This window comes from Sitophilus oryzae, unplaced genomic scaffold (genome assembly GCF_002938485.1).
Source record: "Sitophilus oryzae breed Bouriz unplaced genomic scaffold, Soryzae_2.0 scaffold_1145_pilon_pilon, whole genome shotgun sequence".
In the NCBI taxonomy this organism is placed as follows: domain Eukaryota; kingdom Metazoa; phylum Arthropoda; class Insecta; order Coleoptera; family Curculionidae; genus Sitophilus; species Sitophilus oryzae.
The window spans coordinates 784,799-810,989 of NW_022145777.1; the positions used below are offsets into that span (position 1 = coordinate 784,799).

Below are 26,191 nucleotides of genomic sequence, written 5' to 3' on the forward strand. Positions count from 1 at the left end.
GGTAAATCTTTAAAAATAATCTAAAATGTCAGTATTCCATGGGTATATTGATAAATGAGTTCTAAATTACAAGAAAATGCACTTTCTAAGGAAACTTGAAGAGATAGGTAAAAAATGGTATAATACAATTTGATAGACAATTAAATTGTGCATCTGATTCGCATAAAATATACAGGGTGTTCGATTTAAATTAAACAAGTTATTGCCGTTTAAAACTAATAATTATTTAAAATAAATATTTAGACACTTTGTATAAGGTAGTAAGATTTTTATTATTGCAACACAATAACTGATTAATAAATAAACTTCAGTAAATATTTAGTATTAAAAATTTTGATACCCTCGGAGAAATGAAGCCTTAAAATTTATGCTGCAATTTCACAAAATTGAAAATATTTCAAAAACGGTAAGGTGTAAGTGTAATAAACCTTAAATTTACCTTTATTTTAATCGTAGAAACTAAAAATGTAATAATATACAGGCTGTTCCATTTAAAAAATACAACTTTGATATTTTTTATTTATTTGGGACACTCTGTATCTTGTAAAAATATTTTTAAATTGTAGCTCTAATATTCTTTCAACGAACCCAAAACTTACAATTTGTAAAAATCTAATCGTTTAGCTACAATATTCCGTGTCGTATGTGGTAAACAACCCTGTACCCTATATAAGCATTGTAGGACTTACATTTATAAGAACTTTTTGACTTATTTTTATCTGCAGAATATGTTGCTGAAGTTTCCGGAATACAGTTCGGACCATCCTGTACGAGTATATCTTATTACAATACTCTAGTAGCAATATTACTTTCACTAAAAAATAAAATAAAAGACAAGGGTGTTGCCTGTCGCCAACTTTATTTAAAATATACGTAAATCTAGTTTTAAAGCAGCGGAAAAGCAAGTGTAGAGATATGGGCATACCAATAATTGAAGATTCTTGCTTATACACTTTGCAATTCGCTGACGACCAAGTTATTTGTGCAGGAGACAAAGATGACTTGGAATATATGTCACGAAAACTTAAAGAGGAATACCAAGTTTGGGTACTGGAGATCAATTAAACTAAATATCTCTGCATTGGATCGGATCAAACAGCTATAAAGCTAGGTAATAAATACATACAAACATGTAACGAATACAAATACCTAGGCGTTACTTTCGATAAATCCGGGAAAGACGACAACGAAATAAGCTCGAGAATAGTCAAGGCAAGAAATGCAATAAAATGTCTGAATAATATACTCTGGAGTAACGAAATAGGTAAAGACGATTTATGATGCGATAATCAAGAGCAATCTGTTATTTGGGAAGGAAAGATGGAGGTTAACAGAGAATTACTCGGCGGTAGAAATGGACGCGATAAGGAGATCAGCACCAACAGCAAGGCTGGATAGAGTACGAAACGAGACAATCAGGGACAAAATGGGTAGACAAAAAACTGTAGTAGAGGAAATAGATATTGCCCAGTTGGTATGTTGGATGGATGGACAAAATGCGACTGCCTCAGAAGGTACTAAACTGGCTTCCACAAAAGAGAAGGAAAAGGGGATGACCAAGGACAAACTGGATGGAGGGTGTCAAGAAGGCGATGAGCTCAAGGGAATCTGCATCACGGAGATTGGAATGAACGAAATCAATGGCGACTAGGCATCACACAACGTCGAAGGACGTTTTAAAAGCGATTCTTATATACACCACAAGGTTATCTCTGTTTGTATTGAAGATACGCTGCTTTAAAACGAACGTATCGGAAAAATGCTTCGCAGGCAAAACCGCGATTCATCCGTGAAAAGGACTTTAGTCCATCGCTCAATATCCCAATGGGCTCTTTCACAAAAAATAAAATACCCAATTCAAGGACAAAATCTGAAATAGAAGACTATTTTCAGTACATTTATCCAAAAAATTAGTTCCATGACATTGAATAATTTTTTATAGGCCCTCAAAATTGCTTTAATTTGAAATAATTTTAAAGTGGCAATTGATGACGTATGAAAAATACGCCCAATCACATTGCAGAACCGTGCTCGTGCGCCAGCCAACAACTGGCAACATTGCGATTTGATTTGACCAGCACCACCTCAACTCAAGGCCAATCAACATGATATGGGCAAGGCAAATATGGCGGCGAAGACAGCGCATTATTAAATTGTTTACCTTTAACCTGAAAAGCCGGTAGTGGTTTCTCGTTCCGATTGCATACCAGAAATAATTAATTATCTCTAGTTTGTTGTGCTTCTGCAACACGTTTGTTTAGTTCTTAGTGTTCAGTGCATGGTCTGATCAGAAAATTGTGATAAAATAACAGTGTAATAAAAATCCAAAGCAGACATTCCACATAGGAAAATTCAAACTTTCGTGCTTGTCGTACTCCTCTATTATTAATTATTTTAAGGTAAGATCTAGAAGTATTTATCAAGATATTACACCTAAATGAGTAAAAAGCCTTCGCCGTCAGTCTGCATAGTACTTTATAATGGTTACTTACAATAATCAAAAGATAGGTATTAAAAGGTAGGTATTAACATTTTATTGTAGCATGCCTTTTACATGCTCTGTTCCAAATTGTTACGGGAATTATAGAGGGGGTCCCAAGGTTTCTGCTTTTATATTCCCCAAAAATGACGAGCTTTGTAAAAAAATGGTTGACAGCTATTAAAAGAGATAATTTCACTCCTACTAGTAGTTCTCGGGTAAGAAGTGCCTTAAATATGCCTCAAAAAGGCCAAAGGCCAAAGCTTCTGTTACCCTAGTGAGGATGTAGTGGGGATGGCTACTGCTTACACATACCTCACTATAAGTAAAATATTGGAAAAAGAATCAAGCTTTTTACATCAAAAAGATCACAGAAAGATATTGACAACACTGACATTTGAAAATATAAATGGCCTGGATGTAAGTCTTTTTTTAGGTCACAATTGCCCCTCACATACGTCAGAATATATTATTAAATCCATCTTGTTCAGAATATCCAATATTTTATTGAAGAACTATGCAAAAAAAAAGGAATGACGTCTTTACCACAAAGACAATGCCCTATGTAAAGAGAAAGAAGAAGAAAATAAAAAAAAAGAAAAAAAAATAAAGAAAACTAAGCTAAGCGTAAGTTTTACTTACGAACCCCCAAAAAGGTATTTAGTTTTTTTTTCTATATAAAATCTTGAAACACATATTATATTTTTTATTTATCCTCACCTATTAGAGTTTAAATTTATTCTCATTTATGGAATGCTGCAAAACATAGAAAAAATATTCCATATTTTTTGACCCAAGCCAGTGTAGTTTATAATTCCAAGAGCATTTACCAAGGCTTTTACTAAGACAAGTAACTTCCTATACTGTCCATAATAATATATATTTATCAAACGTTCAGTAAATTCTAAACTATGGTAGGTAAGTGTTTGCAATTGAATATTTAGTTTATATTGCTATTTTCTGTCATATATTTCTGGTTATTTCTTTTTCCGATAATTTTGAACACCCTATATATGCTACCTCAAATTTTAATATTTTAACACTACCTATTTTCTTAGAAAGCAGACCTTTTTTTTAAAAGTAACTAACTGATGTTTTTATAAAAGTAATAATACAAAAAATTCCATACTTATGTAGAGAACTTTAGACTCCCTGTATATTAAAAAATTAGTGAAATATTACGTAATCTAAACAGACATTTGTGTGATAAATGTCTATTTGGAAATAAAACAGCTTTTAAAATACGCGCCAAATAAAGCACTTCTATCTCCGCCATATTGGAAAAGGTTGAATGGCCTTGTGTGGAGGTGGTGGTAGGTCAGAATCGTGGCCCGGCCGCGGCCGTGTAGCCGCTTTTCAACATGCCAGGTGTGACGTATTAAAAATAAAGTGCGTATTTTTATTCTGGGCTTTTTTGTTTTTATTTATTTTCTTAAGAACGACTTCAAATTTTTCGAAAGTGAGATAACAGAAAATTCTAGAATTAATTGCTTTATTCAATTATGCTAATTCCAAAATATAGTGAAAGAGCCCATTCACATGGAAACTCGCAAACTGAAGACGTGCTCGACGATGTCTTGGAAGTAGCTGGGGTCCTGTGGCTTCCTTGCAGACAAGCTGTTTTCTTTTAGTCTTCGTCGAATTGTTCTCTCATTGACTTGAGTTCTACCCACGGCTTGTAGCAGATGTTGATTCTGAAATGCCGTTATTCTACGATTTCGTAATGTATTCAAGACAATAAAGCTATTGTCAATTGCATTTGTCTTCCGTTTTCTTCCGGAACCCACTCACCTGGTGGTGAAATTTCCCGTTTCCATATACCGATTCCAGGCATTCTGGACTGTTGTTCGAGGTATACCCAGGGTATCGGACATATAACGTTGACTTCGGCCATCCCCAATCACGAGCAACATCCGTCACGGATAATGGCATTTTTAAATTTGACAACCTTTATTGTCATATTGCAAATACTAATAAATCCGTTTTCGCCTATGTCGTTTTGATTATTTACACATAAAACTTTCTGCCTGTGAAGCATTTTTCCGTTCGTTTTAGAGGAGCGTATCTCCAATACAAACAGAGATAATGTCGTGAATAAAAAAACAAAATGCTCACAAAAAATGAGGCTACAATCTGATTTGATTTAGCAATAGCTACTACAGCTGCTGCATCCTACAGGGTGTTACAAAATTCAGGCAAAAAACTTCGTCTTATTGTTGTGCCCTGTATATGCTCAAAATAAATTCGGAATAAAAATTTCTGACGTAGCATCTGTTAAGAAGGAATTAATTTACAATTTAAAAAAAAATCATCAAAATCTAATGAGTGGTTCGCGAGAAATCCAACTTTGAAATTGGGACTAGTTTTTAGTGGCCGGTTTCTTTGCCGGTGAGATATAAAGAATGAAAAAAGAGTAGGTAGATGATAGGTAGAATAAAATAAATGATAAAAAAGAACCCTCAGTAATAACAAAATATCCATTATATACGAATTGAGTTATTATTATTACATTTATCTACCTCGGTAGCTGTTAACACGTAAGGCACCACCTTTATGAGCCACTAACAATGGATAGAGCAATCAAATAGCCCTTTGCTTTCCATTATATGGCCTAATGTTTGGGGATTTGTTTTATGATAATATTTACGATAACGTAGGTACCTACATATATAACTTAAATTTTATAGTTTTATTAGTACGGGTGTTTATGTAGATATTTAGTAACTTATTTGTGATTTTGAGAATACATACAAAAATGTTGTCTTGAAAAAATATTTATTAAAAACTAATCTTTTTAAAGCTAGCTTTTATTTAAGTAACAACCAGAGGATCCATAACGGTGACAGTTGCTGGACAACACAGGGAAATTGTATTTTCTGTCATTTTTGGGATGTCATCTGTCAAAATTTTCCCTGGATCTCTAGTTTTATTAGTGATGCTATTCTAGATGATGCTGACAGTTATTTTATATTGTAAATATATCTCTTAGACTCTCTTGTTTATCTCATATACAGGGTGGTCCGAACTGTATTCCGGAAACGTCGGCAGCATACTCCAGCATACATAAAAATAAATAAAAAAGTTCATATAAATGTATGTCCTAAAATGCTTAGTTTCGGAGATACAGGGTGTAGAAGTTTCATTTTTATTTCGATTTTTACCAAATAATTTCTGAAGTAACGTCAATATTTGGATGAAAATTGGTGTCTGGAAGTTTTTGACATGAAAAATTTGATTTTGATGTCAATGTGACTCCTATTTGTAGAGGGCGCCACCTACATGTGTTTTGAAGAGTAATAACTTTTCGTCCGGACCTGTATAAAACTACTGAGTAAAAAATATACATTTCGGTGACTTTTACGTAAACAATGTCTCTTGGTAAAAATCGCTACGAATTTTTTTTCATTTCACAGACAAGCAGATATACATACGTTGACCGTATACAGAGAGCAACTCTTCAAAAAAGAAAAAAAAATTCGTGATATTTCTCTATACAGGAAAAATAGGAAAAAAAAGGGATATATACCACTCCCCTCTATACCATCCGTATATTAATGGATATGACTAAGAAAGTCCAGATTTAAATTGTCCTGAAGATGCAAATAAATTTTGCGAAACGTCGACAAATTTAAAACAAAGGACTTTAAAACAAAGGAAATTGGATTAGGATCTTTCGATCCTAATCCAATTTAAAAAAAACACATTTTTTATGATTTCTGTCTAATAAATTGTTTAGTCAACATGTTTAATTTATGTCAATGATGATAGGTATTCATAATTTCGATTCCAACTATCTCGAGGACCATTACTCCTAGCGATTTTTACCAAGAGACTTTTTTTACGTAAAAACCGTCGTAAATTTATATTTTTTTACTCACTAGTTTTATACAGATACGACCGAAAAGTTATTACTCCTCAAACCAGTTTAAAATTATCCAGGTGGCGACCTCTACAAGTAGGAGTAACATTGACATCAAAATCAAATTTCTCATATCAAAAACACCAATTTTTATCAAAATATTGAGTTTATTTCAGAAATTATTTGGAAAAATGGATAAAAATGAAACTTCTACACCCTGTATCTCCGAAGCATTTCAGGACATACATTTAAACGAACTTTTTTACTTATTTTTATCTGCAGATTATGCTGCCAAAGTTTCCGGAATACAGTTCGGACCATCCTGTATAACTGGTTGATATTGCAATGTTAATTTATTAATGTTAAAGTAATTATCAGCAAGTTAGCCAGTACCCAGATCAGCTAGTAGGTACTCATATAAAAAAAAATTGTTATCCTCTATAATGTTAAAATATGAATTTTTCTGGATCTTTGATTGATTTGTGCTCAATTTTCCATTACTCCAAGAACAAAATCAGACTCTATATCCTTTTAAACTTCTTCCAAATCACCTAAGTATACATTTCCCCGTTTCCCATCTTAAGCAAGTTTTTATTCAATTTCCCAGTCTAGTTCCATTTTCCCGAGCACAGAAGCTTCCACTATTTCCTCCATTTTCCACGTCTTTCCACACGCGATATTATTATTTAATGCCGTTCGGCATTTATCTATTTGTTCTGTTCCATTATGTGTGCCTTTGGGCGGAATATCTGGAAACGATAGGGCTCGGACCAATAATACTACCCCTATTTTATTGTGGATTTTAGTGTTTGTTTCCTTTTTGGTGTGTGGTGCATGCTGGTGAAACTCTGGATAGAAAGTAGGACTAGGTAAAATAACAGATATTGGTTTGTTTTAAGATTTATTCAGTACTGTTATGTGAGGATATTATGTGTATTTAAAGATAAAAATATGGCTTTAATAGATAATATTTAGTATTTTCTGATTTTTTACAGTATAGATTTCTAATAGCGCCTTATACAGGGTTCGGCAATAAGCTGTTTAAGCAGGAAAACAATTAACAGAAAACAAAAAAAATATTTCAGCAAAACCTTTTAGCTTCTGTAGGTTGGCTCAAAAAAGTGTGAGTGGACCGGGTTGATTTTTTTCAATTGAAAACCCTGTATATTATTACATTTTTGGCTTCCTTTCGGATCACCTTTACATAATCCTAAAATATAATACCCGTAAATATATTTCGGTAATTTCAGAGAAATTATTAAATAAATAAAAAAATATATACAGGGTGTCCCAGAAATAAGTGTAAGTAATTTAATTTTTTAATTCTTCATCTACTGAAAAAATAATGTATAGGATGTTTCATTTAAAAAAAAACGAAGAAAAATTATTTTATATTTTTGAAAGTTTGGCGCAGAATTTTGAACAACCTGTATGATTTACGATTACCATATTTACAGCAAAGTAAGTGTAGACCATCTAAAGTAAATACCTAATATAGTTCTGATTTTAGGACAGGTTCTTGTATTTTTAATTTAATTAATATAATAAATAATATTTTATCTCTGAAACCACCGAAATAGATTTACTCATATCTTAGGATTGTGTAAAGCAAACCAAAAATGCAATAATACCCAGATAGCACAAAAGGAACATTTACATTCTAAGAATATTCCTCCTAAGTTCTCATATGTATATTCTTTTTTTAATAAGTATGGCATATGAATAGTACATTCTACTATGAATGTGATTTAAAGGTATATTATCAGCATGACCTTAGAATGTCTTCTTAAATTATGGTTTACAATAAATTTTAAGTATCTGCTATTCACGTTCTAAACATATCAATATCTGAATAAAAATAAAGGAGAATAAAAATTATTTCGAAATGAAAAAATGAATACAATACATATTAATTAATTTTTGTGTATTAAATAATTAGGGATTTTATATATTAGTGTATATAGATGTACTGTAAACAAATATTCAAGCAAAAATACAGTGTTTCTTATTCTAACAAATAAATAAACCTGTAAAACTGTATAAATAAAAACGATCTTCCATTATGAAATAAAAAGATCGATTATACCAAAAGATAGTTTAATAAAACTCGATAGATTTTAATCGATTTTTTGGGTAAAAAGATCGATCTTCGATTGAAATCGATTCGAATCGTAGATCCATAACATAACCTTAAAAAAACAACAAGGGAACTATAAACGTAAACGTGCTTCATCCAAACCCAAACTATTTTAATAATTAAAACACTGAGATAACGTAAAGGTAAGTGATGCAAATAATTATTTTAAGGATAGAATCGGTAAAATAGTTTTTGTTATGTTTGTGTTTTCAGTATCTATTTTAAGGGGAGTGAATTTAATGTTCTAAAACCATGAGACCTCGAAAAAAAATAGGTTATACTAAAAAATATTTTAAAATTCAACCAAAGAAAAGGAGCCAAAATCTTATTAAGTCAATGTTACGCAAATATGACTCAATATTGTACATTAAACTGGATTCAGACCAAAGCGATTCTTTATTATCCTCTGTACATCATCAAAGTAGTACTATCTCTGGTAGTATCATTGAAGATTTCTGTTCTAATAAGTGTAGTTCCAGTGCTGAAATTTCCTACAATATAGTATTTATATAGGTATTTATGTAGGCTCTTTTATAATCATTTATTGTGTGTATTTTTTAAGAGAAAGGTATTTTTTAGAATTATTAGGTTCGAGGAATTATCTAGACTTGGTGGTTCAGGAGTAGCACAAAGTACAAGGAAAGTGCTTTATAAGGTTCTTGGATGGGGCCAAACAGAGAGAAGTTTGAAATCATTGTTAGTGGCCAAAAGCAATTTTAGGTATCTGAACTTAAAGATATTTGGTGTTGCAAAGACTGTAATAACATATATTTTAGACTCCATGAAAGGTCAATTTCAAGAGTCAAAAGAAACCGAAATTATCAATATAATCAAAATATGGCTTGTAAAAACAAAGAAAAGATTAAAAAATACAAAGGTAAGTTGTGCAAATTTATTTGAACAGTATAATTTTTGATATTATTATTTCAGAAGGGTAGACAAGAGAATATAGAAACATAGACATAGAAGATAATATCAATGTATATTGTTGTATTAAAATATTTTTAATTAATAAACATATATTACTCAAGTTCGTCTTTATCCTTACCTATTATTTTTAACCATTCTATTTATTAGTTAATTTTTGATTATTACACACCAAATTATTTAATTTCAGCAAATTGTTTGTAGTGTGTCCCCTGTGTCCCAGATATGAATGTACTGTATAGGTATCCTATACATTTTAAGAGATAAAAAAATTGCTAAATATGAAAAAAATTGTATCTATCTATAGTTTATAGGATATTGGTACAGTGCATCCTTATACAGGACACCCTGTAAATACAGAGTTGAGGGTTGGAATTTTTGGTGTTACAACAGCAAAATAAAACACTAATTCACCACAATATACCAGAACACTTTACTTTTTGAACTGGACGTTTGTTTGGTTAATCATGTTAGCGTCATCAGTAGATGATTAAAACTTAAATTTTGACCATCTGCTGATGATGCTAACATGAATAGCAAAAACGCGCGTCCTGTGCAAAAAGTAAAGTGTTTGTGTATTATTAATAAATAAGTAGTGTTTTATTTTACCTCTGTAGATAATAAAAAATATGAAAAGCATAAATATAGAATATTAAAAACATGAATATCATATAATTGGAATATTATTTTTTTAAATACGTTCTTTACGAACATATAATTCACGTTCATACAATATATCTTGGAATGTGAAACGCACTTCTATATCACTTGAATAGGGTGGAACGTAATCTCTGCTATTCATGTGCCATATATGTTCCCAATGAAAAAAAGGAATGTGAATAGAACATTGTTGTTCTCCAAAGTCACTTGCTTCGCATATGAAAAGAACGTAAATGTGCTATCTGGGTATACAGCGTGTTCCATTTAAAAAAAATCATCCTGATCCACTCACGCTTTTTTGAGCCACCCTATAAAAATATTTTCCTTAAATACATCCTAGTATATACTTTAGGTTTGTACTTAAACAAAATTCCCAATTTTTTTATTCTAGGAGCCTCAGGCAATTGCCCGACGCACTATTGCCGGACACTGTATATATTTACACTGTTTCAAATCTAGGAAAAACGATATTTTATATATTTTATGGTGCTCGCTTTTCAGCCAATTTATTTCATTTAAGCAACGAAATATTTTTATCGCCCTATTTTATCGCTTACCGTTACCCGGGTATATAGCGTTGCCAGGGGTTTGCTTTCCCAAATCAAACAGAAACACTCTTCAATATTTTTCACGATTGTAAAGCCCCGCCATGCGAAGTTTATCCACGCGCAGTCGGTGCCATTTCGCGAATATTCCTACTATTTTCGAATGCGAATAACAATACGGGCTGTATATTTGACTAACCAGTGGCGTGCGTAGACAAGAAAACTACATAGAACAATATTGGTTGTTGCGAAATGAACAGAATTCGAAAAAGAAACTAATGAAAAATAAAATAAATATGTCAGGGCACTCAAACGATTTACCCTTTTTACCCGTTTTTTTTTACTAAGTAGCATAGTTAGAAACGTGTCATTCGTCGTTGTAGCATGCCACGCTACTGCTTCAAAAATAGAACTGGTTCTACTTTTCGTCACGTGCTATTAACACTATGCTATTCGAATTTAGTAAAAATGAAGGACGATTCAAAGGTTTCTTTTTTCATTCTATAAAACGCTTGAAATCTTTTCAAATACATATTTAATTCCTGAAAAACGCTAAATCCACTATTCCTTTGACTCTTTTTCCAAAAGAGGTGTGTCCAATAGTCCTTCTTTGGATAATTTTGGTTCATATTGATTAGGTTTACAACTTCTAACAAATCTTTTTAGCGTAAGCAAATATGTTTACGCTACTGCCACTACACTTATTACGTGCGCTTCCCGAAAAGTCATGCAACGCTATTGCCATATTATTGCCTTGTAGGTGCAATGTCATATGCTGCGACATTTTGTTGCGCGCTCTAATAAATAAATAAATAAATGCCTTTATTGTCAAAAAGTTTTACAACTTGTAGACAAAGGTAAAGTAAAAAAACAAAGTAAACAAACAAACAAACAAAAGATAATACAAAACATTATACAGATAATATTGTCAGTCTTATTGTTTAAAATAAACATTTATATAAATGTTTACAATGTCAAAGAATAAAAAAAAATAAAAATAATATTCAAAAATATTTAGTTAGTTTATAGTGAATATCAATGACCTCTAAATAAATTTATTTCGGTGTCATTGGTAAATATAGCAAAAGCAAACATTAGACCAGTGTTTACAAGATCAAATTCGATTATCAAAATATAATTTATTTACGGCGTAGAAAGCCTCGTCTAGTAAATAAGAGTTCAATGCTTTGCGAAATGAAGAAAATGATGTTATGGATTTGATTTCAAATGGCAGGTGATTGTGCATTTTTTTCGAGTTGTATAATATTGAACTTTTAACTAACTCTGAGCGTGGGGTAGGTAGATAAAGATCTTGCTCCGCGTTCCTGAGTGGATAAGTGTGAGATGGCCTTTCTTGAGAAGCTGATACATGCTTACGTATTAGGCAAATGGATTCAAATATAAATAAGGAAGGAAGAGTTAATATTTTTGATTTTTTAAAAACGTCCTGGCAATGAGTTCTGCTGTTTAGTCCCAGTGAATATCGAACAGCTCTCTTCTGGAGCTTGAAAATGCGGTCAAATTGAGTCGCACAACACGTACCCCAGAATGGAAGGGTATACCTGAGGTGCGACTCAAAAAGTGCATAATAAACAGTTCTAGCCACTGATAAGTTAAGCTCCTTAGAAACAGATCTTAATGCAAAACAGACAGAGCTCAATTTTTTCGACAAAGCTTCGATATGCATGTCCCACTTCAGAGAATTGTCCACAACAAGCCCTAAGAATTTTACAGATTTTACGACGTCAGTGGTGGTGTTGTTAAGTACAAAAGGCTGCAGCGAGTTTTTATACGACAAAGCTTTAGTTTTAGAAATGTTGAGACTCAGGAGGTTCGAATCGCACCAAGATTTAATGGTGATTAAGTCATTTGATATAATCCTATGAAGTGCCGTGACGTCCTTGTTGCTCGAAGTGAAGCTAGAGTCGTCGGCCAAAAGACATATTTTGGCACTGATGTTTATGTTAGCAATGTCGTTAATAAAAAGAAGAAACAAAATGGGGCCTAGTACTGAGTCTTGTGGTACTCCACATTCTATTGGCTTGCTAGAAGACAACGTGGTATCCACCCTCACAAGGTGACTTCTGTTGCTCAGATACGACTTAAACCATTCGAGAGATGTTCCCCTGAACCCATAGTGCTGCAGTTTATTAATTAGGATCTTATGATTTACACAGTCGAACGCCTTAGAAAAATCACAGAAAATTGTTGCTGTAGAATGATGGTTATTTAGGCTGGAGTAAACTTTATTAAGGAGGGAAAACATAACGTCATTTGTGGACTTGTTGCTTAGAAATCCAAACTGATGTTCAGTAAGTATTTTGTACTTAAACAGAAAAGATACCAGCCTTCCTTTAACCAACCTTTCTATGATCTTAGATAGCGTTGGAAGGAGTGCAATTGGGCGATAGTTAGAAGCTTCATCTTTGTCTCCTCCTTTATGCAGAGGAATTATTATTGCCGTCTTAAGACATTTTGGAAAAATACCATTTTAGAATGACATGTTTGTTAAAGTAGTTAGGTGATTCAGAGTGCTTTCTAGCAGATTCGAAAACATTTTTAAAGTTAGCCCGTCGGTCCCAGATGAGGATTTATTTTTGATGGTATTAATTGTACTGCGAAGCTCTTCTAAAACTACGGGCGAAAGAAAGAAACTGTGTAAGTTTACACAATCATTAGAGAGATATGAAAGTGGATCATGAGAAGGACATATTGTATTAGTTAAGTTTTTCGCTACATTTACAAAGTAATCGTTAAGGTTCTCAGGTGAGGTAGAGATATTGCTAGACGAAGAAGCTTTGTTTCTCAAATCATTACCAGAATTGACTATTCTCCTATTATAATAAAGATAAAGTAAGAACTATTTTCGATTGGCACTGGGTTTTTAACAGGACACTGTCTCCTCAAAAAACACTTCAGTGGATTAAAGCTAAGAAACACATTATCACTGAGTGCTCCAAGAAGAGAACCATTCGTGTCATAAACTGGATGGAGAACTAACCTCTATAAAACCATCTCAGATACTGGCTTTTGTCAAAGCCCTGAGAGACTGTATGATACAAGCTGAAATATTATTAATATTTTGTTCGATTTTCTTTTGCGATACGCCACTGGCAGTATTGCAGGGAATCGTAAAAAATTAAGCCCCGTTCTTCCGACTTTTGAGAATCCTGCACACGTCTAGAAAAATTGTGTATATAAATAAAAGAGCCGGCACTTCACTCTTGCGTTTTAGCGCCACGAAATTTTATAGTACACATATATGGCCGCTATTCGCACGATACTCGAGACGTGAAACCTATGCGTCAGCTCGTAAACACTGAACAAATTCTAAAGGCATACAGACAGCAATTTCATCATTATACGCCGTAATTCGGAGTGTTTGATATAATGAAATATTTCAATAGAATATACAGGGTGGTTGGCCACATACGACAAGGAGTATTGTAGCTAAACGATTAGATTTTTGCAAATTGTAAATTTTGGGTTCGTCGAAGGACCATTAGAGCTACAATTTAAAAATATTTTTGCAAGATACAGAGTGTCCCAAATAAATAAAAAATATCAAAGTTGTATATTATTACATTTTTAGTTTCTACCATTAAAATAAAGGTAAATTTGATTAGGGTTTACCGCATTTTAATCTTACAGTTTTTGAAATATTTAGGTTTTTGTAAAAATACAGTAATTATAATGCTTCATTTCTCTAGGCGTTGCCACGCCCTTTCTTATTCGAAGTTCAATAAAACACAAAGTTTACTTAATCTGAATGAGTTGCATAAAGGCCACTAGCTTTTTAATTTTAACAGCCGGGTGGTCGGGGTTCAAAGATATTAATAAAAGGGCGCCACGAGATTATACTCTATGAACTCGGCATAAAAGATGTTACTATTAAGTAGACTTCAACACTAACCTCGAACTGCTGAGTGTAACTACCATGAACTTCAAATATACTATAATTACTTGAACTTATGTGACTCTAACTTAACTATGAGACTAGACTGTAAATAATACTACTAAAAATATTTAAGCAATTTATTGAAATATTAAAAGTTAAATAGGATATATAAAAAAAACGAATAGAAAATGAAAAATGAATGTAAATGACTGAATGTAAGTTAAATCAGTATGTAAATCAATAAGAACTAAACCTATGACGTCAAACCCCCTTATCTAACTTAATACTAGATACAAACAGGGTGGTTTACAATAAGCAAATCTAAATCTAAACAGTCTTACTCTAATCGATGTACAATCTTGAAACAACTCGGAAGTTCCTCCGGCTGAGCTGGTGTATAGCTACAGGGTGGCTACGGCGGTGCACAGCAGCTCGGTGTGTACTGTCACTGGAGCCCACGGATGTCAGCAGACGTACGGATGCCGGCCAGGTGTAGGACTTCAAAAGGTGAACATAAAAAACCCTCAACGAGGATTTATGATGTCCAACGGGTAACTCTACACACGGGCAACAGGAACGGATGTAATTCTGGACTGTTCTGTGCTATACGGTCTGGATCGGTCTTCTTGCTCTTGGAACTGTTCGGGGACTTCTTGGGCACGTGGAATCGGAATATCGGTCGGAAAAATTTGGCTATTTAATCCCTCACGGAAATTGGTCGGCGGTCCATAAAATCATCAAATCCAACCACGCCTCTGACCAAAGGTGTTTCGGAAGCCTTAATCCTTCTCTAGGAAGACCTGTTAACTACCAACAGGAAATGCTTCACGAAACGGCAGCCAGTTCTTCACGACGACACTCTTCAGTTGGTGGATACACAAGAAGTGATGCAAGGATTCGATTTCCTTCACAAAATCAGATTTCAACCGGAAATCTCCCTCCAGGATATAGATAGAGAACTATATATCTCGACTAGTCCAACTCACAAAAAGGCATAAATAAAAAACGACGTTCTAGAATATTTTTCATTGTCATATTTCATATCCGGTCAATGAACGAACTTATTCACAAATTCCCACCATTAAATGAACGAATTGCACACTGCGATCCACATCAAAAATAACCAATTTAACTACGAAATTTTATCTGATAATTATAAAATTTCAATAACCAAAACAAAGGATAAATAAATCCAAAAACATCTGATTTGATCTGACAGTGACAAAGGGACAAGTGATGACCAAAGATTTTAGAGATGGACAAAAATTCTAATGCTTGGCGGCATCCAGTGATAATATTCTGTGGCTCTATAGCGCGGTGTATATCGGGTTGCATAATTGTAAAATTTAAATAAAATAATATTTAACAATAAAATTATAGTAAACATGATGCAAAAATAATAGCTATTTGCGATATTTTATGAGCTAGCACACAGAGGTCGTTGCGAGGAAATTTGACTGTTACAGCGTATTTAAGTTTTTAAAACCAATTATTTTACTGAAGTATTTTTATTTACTAAATTTTATGTTGCAATAATAGAAATTATACTACCTTATACAGAGCGTCTAAAAATTTATTTTAAATAATTTCTAATGTTAAACGGCAATAACTTGTTTAATTTAAATGGAACACCCTGTATATTTTATGAGAATCAGATGCACAATTTAATTGTCTATCAAATTGTATTATACCATTTTTACCTATCTCTTCAAGTTTTCGTGGAAAATGCATTTTCTTATAATTTACACCTCATTTATCACCCATGGAGTATTATTGACATTTTAGATTATTTTTAAAGATGTAACAAATTTTTAAAGAGTACAGATACTAATATTGTCGATATAGTTCGTTTATTTCATTAAAAAATAAAAAAAAAACTGTTTAAATATTTGTTAAAGAGGACCAATTAATATGATTCTAGTATTTAAACTACATTAATTGACTATTTAAATTGATTAATAATAATTGATCCAAGTATTAAAAATCTGAATTTTGTATGTGTATTAGACAGTGTGGTAAAAAGTAACACCTTAATTTTTTTTTCATTTTTTGACGAATGCTTATTTATAACAACAGAGACGTTCATTTTCATAACTTATTATTGTATTGATTTCTTATTCAAAACCACATTTGTTTAAAATAATTGTATTAACTAACACAATTAAATATGTAATTAATTAATATTTTTGAGCAGAAGTAATGACGATATATTTAATTAATGGTATACTCTTTTATAAAGATTTAAATAGTTTTCTTTTTGTATATAAATAGGCTAGTAATATTATCGTTTTTATCAACAGTGCATTTTAGACATTTGTTGCTTTAAAAACAATCTAAAATGTCAATATTCCATGGGTATATTGATAAATGAGGTCTAAATTAAAAGAAAATGCATTTTCTACAAAAACTTAAAGGGATAGGTAAAAAATGATATAATACAATTTAATAGACAATTAAATTGTGCAGCTGATTCTCCTAAAATATACAGGGTGTGCCATTTAAATTAAACAAGTTATTGCCGTTTAAAACTAGAAATTGTTTAAAATACATTTTTAGACACTCTGTACGAGGTAGTATTATTTTTGTTATTGCAGCACAATAACTGATCAATAAATAAACTTCAGTAAATATTTAGTATTAAAAACTTTGATACCCTTGGAGAAACGAAGCCTTAAAATTTTTTCTGCAATTTCACAAAATTGAATATATTTCAAAACCGGTAAAGTTTAAGTGTGATAAACCTAATCAAATTTACCTTAATTTTAATCGTAGAAACTAAAAATGTAAAAATATGCAGGGTGTTCCATTTAAAAAAATACAACTTTGATATTTTTTATTTATTTGGGACACTCTGTATCTTGTAAACATATTTTTAAATTGTAGCTCTAATAGTCCTTCAAAAATAAATTTGTAAAAATCTAATCGTTTAGCTACAATACTCCGTGTCGTATGTGGTGAACAAATCTGTATTTATGTTTATTTTAATTCCTAACTAATATATTCTTCTCATATTTTCTAGATTTAACGAGATACACTCAACGCTACCGGAATTCACTTTTATATATAAAAATGTCGAAAAAGGCGTCGAAGTTGTTGTGGAAGAGAATTTCGACGAGCTATAAATACCTGAAAATAAGTTGGACCGTGCAAGTGAGGGAATTCTTCGAATACTCCACTCTGCATGGCGTAAAGTATATTGCTGAACACGGCAGACCCTTTCTGGAAAGGTCAGTATGTATATAACTTACAAGTAGGCCCTTTATAATACATTAAAACGATATATTTTTTTTTCAAATCGTCATAAAAGTATTAATTTTTTCGACGTGACTGACATATAAAAAAGTCAGTTTAAAGCCTAGGCATAAAAGTAAAGCACTTTACGCCTAAGCACAAAAGTACGATAATTATATTATTAAACTGACACAACGTGTCGAATTCAATGAGTGTAACCATAATTTCTCAATATACAGGGTGGTCTGAACTCTATTCCGGAAATTTCGGCAGCATATTCTGCAGATAAAAATTAGTAAAAAAGTTTTTATAAATGTATGTCCTAAAATGCTTAGTTTCAGAGATACAGGGTGTAGAAGTTTCATTTTTATTTCGATTTTTTCCAAATAATTTTTGAACTAAAGTCAATATTTGGATGAAAATTGGTGCCTGGAGGTTTTTTGACATGATAAATTTGATTTTCATGTCAATATGACTCCTATTAGAAGGAGACGCCACTTACATGTATTTTAACTGATTTGAAGAGTAATAACTTTTCATCCGTACCTGTATAAAACTACTGAGTGAAAAAATATACATTTCCGTGATTTTTTACGTAGAAAATGTCTCTTGGTAAAAATTGCTACGAGCAACTGTTATCAATATATTTAGAATGGAAATAGTCAATACGTGTTATTATTGACACAAATTACTTTTTGTGTCTCGCCTATAATGTTAAACGTACAACCTAGCCACAAAAGGTATCATTTTTACACCTAGACTTTGAGGTACTAAAAAGCCTTACTAAAAAGCCAAAAAACTACAAGGCAAATAAAATAAAAAATTAATATACAGGGTTTCCCACGTTAAAAAATACAACAGGTAAAAAAAGCAACATTTTAAAATTCGCCCTGTATTTCAGGTACTAAAAATGCTAGGACACATCTGTATGCAGCATCTTTAGTTTCATAAAAATGTAGCACAGCAATGTGAAAACCGCATCTTTGTAACTCGACTCATAAGCGAGAAACCCTGTAAAAACACCAAAATTGGAACACTCTGTACAATCCACACTGATCATTAATCAATAATTACAGCATTAATTCTACTTCTAATTTCCAATGTATCTTTTATTGAATTTTTTTCTTTGTTCGAAAAAGAACAAGACTGTTCAAAAAGTAACTCTCGTTTTTGCTTTATCTCCCTCCAAAATCATACATAATTCATTCTCTATTTTACTGAAGAAATTCCCGAACTCGTGGAGCAGAAAATAGAGGAAAAAATAATCAGTGAAATACTGTTCTCGGTTCACGGTGTTGCGGATAGAGGGCGTGAACGCCGATAACTTACCGTTGATTTACCACCATCGATCGAACTTCTAATAGGCAAATAAAGGATTCTAAAAGAAAAATTTTACAGTTAGAATAGAGTCATAAATAAAATATCTGAAAAATTCGATAAGTGTATGTACCCCCAACCAGTGTTGGACTTTTTCTGGGAGTAAACTTTTTAAGGGTTATTTTTAGGGATAAAATTTCAGTGAAGTTTCAGATTTTTTACCGCTACTGCTATTTATCAAAACTAACTAATAGGGAAATATATATAAAACAAAATAATTTATTCATGTCAGGCACCCGATTTTCAAAATTTTATTAAATAAATAAATGCCTTTATTGTCAAAAAATTTTACAATTTGTAGATAAAGTTAAAGTAAACAAACAAAGTAAACAAACAAGGTACACAAACAAACAAACAAAACATTATACAAGTAATATTGTCAGTCTTATTGTTTAAAATAAACATTTATAAATGTTTACAATGTCAAAGAATAAAACAAATAAAAATAATATTCAAAAATATTTAGTTAGTTTATAGTAGGTATCAATAATCTCTAAATAAATTTGTTTCGGTGTCATTGGTAAATATAGAAATAGCAAACATTAGACCAGTGTTTACAAGATCAAATTCGATTATCAAAATATAATTCATTTACGGCGTAGAAAGCCTTGTCTAGTAAATAAGAGTTAAATGCTTTGCGAAATGAAGAAAATGATGTTATGGATTTGATTTCAAATGGCAGGTGATTGTGCATTTTTTTCGAGTTGTATAATATTGAACTTTTGAGTAACTCTGAGCGTGGGGAGGTAGATAAAGATCTTGCTCCGCGTTCCTGAGTGGATAAGTGTGAGATGGCCTGTCTTGAGAAGCTGATACATGCTTATATATTAGGCAAACGGATTCAAATATAAATCAGGAAGGAAGAGTTAATATTTTTAATTTTGTAAAAAAGTCCTGGCAATGAGTTCTGCTGTTTAGTCCCAGTGAATATCGAACAGCTCTCTTCTGGAGCTTGAAAATGCGGTCAAATTCAGTCGCACAACACGTACCCCAGAATGGAAGGGCATACCTGAGGTGCGACTAAAAAGTGCATAATAAACAGTTCTAGCCACTGAGAAGTTAATCTCCTTAGAAACAGATCTTAATGCAAAACAGACAGAGCTCAACTTTTTCGACAAAGCTTCGATATGCATGTCCCATTTCAGAGAATTGTCTAAAACAAGCCATAAGAATTTTACAGATTTTACGACGTCAATGGAGGTGTTGTTAAGTACAAACGGCTGCAGCGAGTTTTTATACGACAAAGCTTTAGTTTTAGAAATGTTGAGACTCGGGAGGTTCGAGTCGCACCAAGATTTAATAGTGATTAAATCATTTGATATAATTCTATAAAGTGCCGTGACGTCCTTGTTGCTCCAAGTGAAGCTAGTGTCGTCCGTAAAAAGACATATTTTGCCACTGATGTTTATGTTAGCAATGTCGTTAATAAAAAGAAGAAACAAAATAGGGCCTAGTACTGAGTCTTGTGGTACTCCACATTCTATTGGCTTGCTAGAAGACAACGTGGTATCCACCCTCACAAGTTGACTTCTGTTGCTCAGATACGACTTAAACCATTCGAGAGATGTTCCCCTGAACCCATAGTGCTCCAGTTTATTAAATAGGATTTGATGATTTACACAATGGAACGCCTTAGAAAAATCACAGAAAATTGTTGCTGTAGAATGATGGTTATTTAGGCTGGAGTAAACTTTATTAAGGAGGGAAAACATAGCGTCATTTGTGGACTTGTTGCTTAGAAATCCAAATTGATATTCAGTAAGTATTTTGTACTTAAACAGAAAAGATACCAGCCTTTCTTTAACCAACCTTTCTATGATCTTAGATAGTGTTGGAAGGAGTGCAATTGGGCGATAGTTAGAAGCTTCATCTTTGTCTCCTCCTTTATACAGAGGAATGATTATTGCCGTCTTAAGACATTTTGGAAAAATATCATTTTGGAATGACATGTTTTTTGACATTATTGTTACCGTCATCGATATGCGCCGACGCGACGAGAACAAAAGACAAATAAACATGAAACTGTCTTCTTTGTCACTCTTATTAAATTTAATAATGAACGGAGATATATTATATTCTACAAAAAGATATGGAATATTTTCTTCCATATATTTCTACAGTTTCTACAGATTCTACAGTCTAACCCTAACATCATATTTGGTCAAAAAATAAATAATTTTAATTAAATTTTTTTGGTTTGAATTTAGCGGAGTTTGAAAAAGCTTATTATATATGTAATAAATTACTTATTCATTGATTTTAATCGTTTTTTATCCCACTAAAAACTTAACCTCGACTCGAAAAGCGTTGCGCGTTGACAGCAAGACGATTTTTATTGCTTATCTGTGAGTTAGAAGTGGAGAAGTTTTTTAATCGGGTTGGCAAAAACTCACCCATAATTAATTCGGATTTCTTTCAAACTTCTTTTCTGCTTTTTTTGGTGTTTTTTACTTTTTTCTCCGAACTGACGGTTTTATTTACTTAGAGAAGTCTGGCCGAGGATTTTGAGCTGTCTCGCGCTCTCGAGTAATTAGCTGCTTTTTCGTCTGTTTTTAGGTTAATTAATAATCTAGACTTCACAGAAACAAGTATAGCTAGAGAAGTTCTGAAATATTTGTTAATATAGCCATCACTTTTTTGTTTACATCTTGTTATGTTATATTTTACAGAAATATAAAGTTAAACAGAAATTTATAATTAGTATAGGGAAATTCCACGAGAAAAACACTAGATAAGCCCTAAAATATTTGTTGTTAAAGCTGTTACGTTTGCATTTTTTCTAACGTTTTATTTAAGTATATAATTCTGCCAAGTTTTCATTTTTTTTATATTTTTTATATTTTTCGAAAGACTTAAAAAAATATTATTTTTTAACTAAAATAATTGTTCTAGAGTAAGGGATTGAATGCGTGCTTTAAATACTGTATAATCGAAAAAAAACAGCTTTCACTTGGCTGGGAAATGACGATCGATGACATTTCTCATATAAATATACATATAAAATGATAGCTATCTTCATTTCATAGCCATTGCCATAGATTTAATGTCTTTGGTCATTGCTGACGCCGCGCTCCGTTTTACTACTCACATTTAAAAAAAATTCTCAAGCTTTTTTTATTCTCGGAGCTACAGATGCAAGACGCACTATTGCCGGACTTACTTACCGGAAACGCTACAAAGGTTGTAGATAAAATAAAATATTTCTCTAGCAAAAAAAGTCTTATAAATTTCGTATGTCTTCATTTTTCGAGTATTCTCTTAAACTTTATTTGTTGACATTGCGAATAAAATTCCATAAAATAATGTTTATGTATCCCTAAACCTATTTTATGCGATGTCAAGATGAAATGCCATTCCGGCCACACTTAAACCTCGCAAAAACAAGCGGGGCGGGCAGAACCATCTTGAAAGTTTTCCAATAAGACGAAAGAAGACGTTCTCTTTGCTGCTTTGTTCTGGCCGACGACAGACAGATTTGCTTTTATTTACTGTGTCCGTAACATTCGAATTTTGTGTTCGTATAAAGAGGCAGAAGTTGGCAAATAGAGGGAAATTTTAGGGGAAAAGTTTTGGAAAAGAAGTATACGCTTTGCGTTGTGTTGAAAATGGATAAATTATGCCAGATTTTATTCAAATCAGCTATATTTGTATAATTTGTAGTTAATATTTCTAATCTAATACGGACCCTGAATTAAATATGTCCCATTGCGATAAAAAAAAAGTAGTACAAGAATTAGTAGTGGTCCTGTAAGAACTCCTGGTCTATAAGGATATCGAGAAGTGGATATCGTCGTCACTATGAAAACTATATAATTATGTCACCTAACTTTTTAGGCGTTACCATGAATTTGGTAATAATTGGTAGATATACGTACTAGCTTAGACAAGGAAAGAGAGGGGACGGGTAACACGCATATTCTCCAGTGGTCTGTTTTTGAGGCCAAAATTCGATCAGCGGCCATACTTTGGTGACAAGATTTCGAGGTGACACTGAGCGAATTTTTATGTTTTTTGTGACTACTGTTTTGTTTTAAATTTATAAACTGTGTTGTTTAGTATGGTGAGATGTTCAGCGTATGGCTGCAAAGGCCGAAGCGAGAAAAAAGTGGCTGGAATTACATTTCACAGGTAAAAATCGATACACAACTTCTGTTATGTAGTCACAAAATGTACATTTTTTCATTATAGCAGTAAAAATATGTAAAATGCTTTTAATATGTCTTGTACCACATCTAAACCAAACTATTTTTAATAATTCCAAGTAGTATTTTCAATATCCTGTACTATAATTAATGTTGTGTACTATAACTAATTAATGACAGCGATCTTCATTTCATAGCCATCGCTGACGCCGTCTTCTTTCGATGTCGTTTTATATAGTTTTTATGTCATTTTATATGTAGAATTATATGGGGAATGTCATCGATCGTCATTTCCAAACAAACAGGACGCCGTTTTTTTCATATCATTTTTCATTATCATACGGTATATATGTACAGGGTGGGTCAAATTCGACGCTTTGGAAAATGGAAACACCCTTTTCTATAGGAGATAGACGAAAACTAATATCGGTGTCTGGAACTTAATTTTTATCAAAAACATGATATCGGTGTCTGGAACTTAATTTTTATCAAAAACATGATGGTGAAAACCGCACATCAATATCTGTTACCGTTTCGGAGTTACGGGGTGTTTTTCAAAAATGTGCATTTTTAACAAATCGTTGTAACTTTTTTGCTATGGAAAATTTTGTATTTCTATGAAAACATCCCAAAAGTACCTTTTTACGTAGAATTTAATGGTTTAAGTATAATTTTTTTAAAATTAATAATTTAGGAGTTATCAACAGAAAAAATGATTGTTTATTTGGGACACCCTCTATATTTTTAATTAACTGAAAAGAATTTAAAATTACCTTTCCAAAAATATAGCACACTTGATATTTTGTTATAATCCCCTTCGTAATACAGAATTTTCAAAAGTTCGCCACATTTAACTAGTAGGCTTTGGACTCCTTATTGATGATATGCCCTTAATGGAATTCGAAAACATATTTTTCCAGCAAAACGATGCACTGCCTCTGAACGCTGAAGTTATCAGCAAATGTTTGCAGCCAATTTCAAGAATAATTGAATAGCTAACCAAGACCCCAGCCGTTGGCCGTCGAGGCCGCCTGACTTAGTGCCCATGGATCTAATCCTATGGATATATTTGCGGAAGAATAAAGGTTCCTTATTCTTCCGTATAATCTAGACAAGAATTAGAAATACTTAGCAGTTATGAGAGGGTATCTTTCACCCCCACTGAGTTAATGAATTCCGCGAGAAATGTTCAAAAACTGCCCCGTCTGTCCATAACAAAAGACGGTCGATATGTCGAACACCTGTACCAAAATCTCATGTCTTAGTTTGCTATTTATTTTTATTGTTATTAGATATAGTTTAAATGTGATGATGTTAGTTAAATATATTGTATCATAGCAAATGTTATTTTCGTTTTAATTGATGCTCACAGCTAGAATTTTTTTGCATTACAGCCGGTGCAAAGCCTACTTATTTAAAGCGGGCGAATTTTTATATACTCTATATCTCGAAGAGGAATCGAGCAAAATATCAAGTGTGTTATATTTTTGGAAAGGTAATTTTAAATTATTTTCAATAAATTTAAAATGTACAGGGTGTCCCATATAAAAAATTAAATTTTCTGTTGATAATTCTTAAATTATTAATTTTAAAAAAATTATACTTAAACCATTAAATTCTACGTAAAAAGGTGCTTTGGAAATGTTTTCATAAAAATACAAAATGTTCCATAGCAAAAAAGTTACAGCGATTTGTTAAAAATGCATATATTTGAATAACACCCCGTAACTCCGAAACGGTAACAGATATCGATATGCGGTTTTCACCATCATATTTTTGACAAAAATTGAGCTCCAGACACCGATATTAGATTTTGTCTATCTCCTATAGAAAAGGGTGTTTCCATTTAAAAGCGTCGAATTTGACGCACCCCTTACATTGGAATAAAACATAATATATATTTACATTATTTTTTATTTAATTATTCATTATACACACGTTAATAAATAAATAATTGTCTATTGTCTTGATGATCAGTCCAATGTGACTGTTAAATAAATTTTGCATTATTGACTTAGATATTCTAATATTATAAAGGTGAGATTATAAAATACAAAATTGTATATGCATTACTCAAAAATGAACGATATATTAGTTTACGTTTTAATAAATATTTTGTATCGTCTAGGTACAAGCTAATTTCTGATGCTACGCCATTGGAGAATTTCGCTTGGTGACAAGTGGCTTCACTTTCAGCTACCGTGTTACCTGTCCCCTCTCTTTCCTTGTCTAAGTGTACTAGGATGTATTTCTCGAAAATATTTTAACTTCTACAGGGTGACTCAAAAAAGTTTGAGCGGATCGGGACGATTTATTTTAAAAGGAACACTCTGTATATTATTGCATTTTTGGCTTCCTTTTAGATTACTTTACATAATCCTAAGACATGAGTAAATATATTTCGGTAGTTTCAGAGATATTAACAAATAAATAAAAAAATATCCATTTTTCAGTCAAATATTAAAAATACAAGAACTGTCCTGACATCAAAACTATATCAGGTTTTTACTTTAGATGGTCTGTCATCTTTCTTTGCTATAAATGTGGTAATCGTAAATCATACAGGATGTTCATAATTCTAAGCTAAACTTTCTAAAATATAAAATAATTTTTCTTCGTTTTTTTTTTAATCGAAGACCCTGTATAATATTTTTTTAATATATGGAGAATTAAAAAATGAACATTTTTAATAAAAAAAACATTTTTTTTTAGATTTTTGTGGTTTGTTTGTGTTTTGATCGGAGCAGTTGCTACAGTGGTGGTGATATTTAGTCTATGGGAAAAGTTCCAGACCAATCCGACAATCACAGGACTGGACACGGATTTTCATAACTGGGAAGTACCGTTTCCTGCTGTCATACTGTGTCCTACCGATCCTGCTAAACAAGAACAAATCAGGAGGCTCCTGGACATAACGTAAGATTTTTTTATTTAAT

At 32.2% G+C, this 26,191-nt stretch overlaps 1 protein-coding gene across 1 annotated transcript in view; it reads left to right on the plus strand.

Annotated features, from left to right (window-relative positions):
- Positions 1–26,191, plus strand: part of LOC115886565 (acid-sensing ion channel 1-like) — a 55,651-nt gene that overhangs the window by 10,727 nt on the left and 18,733 nt on the right. Inside the window, exons 2-3 of the mRNA XM_030905800.1 lie at positions 17,525–17,732; positions 25,968–26,171. Of these exons, the coding sequence (XP_030761660.1) occupies positions 17,575–17,732; positions 25,968–26,171 (362 nt within the window). The 5' untranslated portion in view covers positions 17,525–17,574. The remainder of the gene's footprint in view (positions 1–17,524; positions 17,733–25,967; positions 26,172–26,191) is intronic.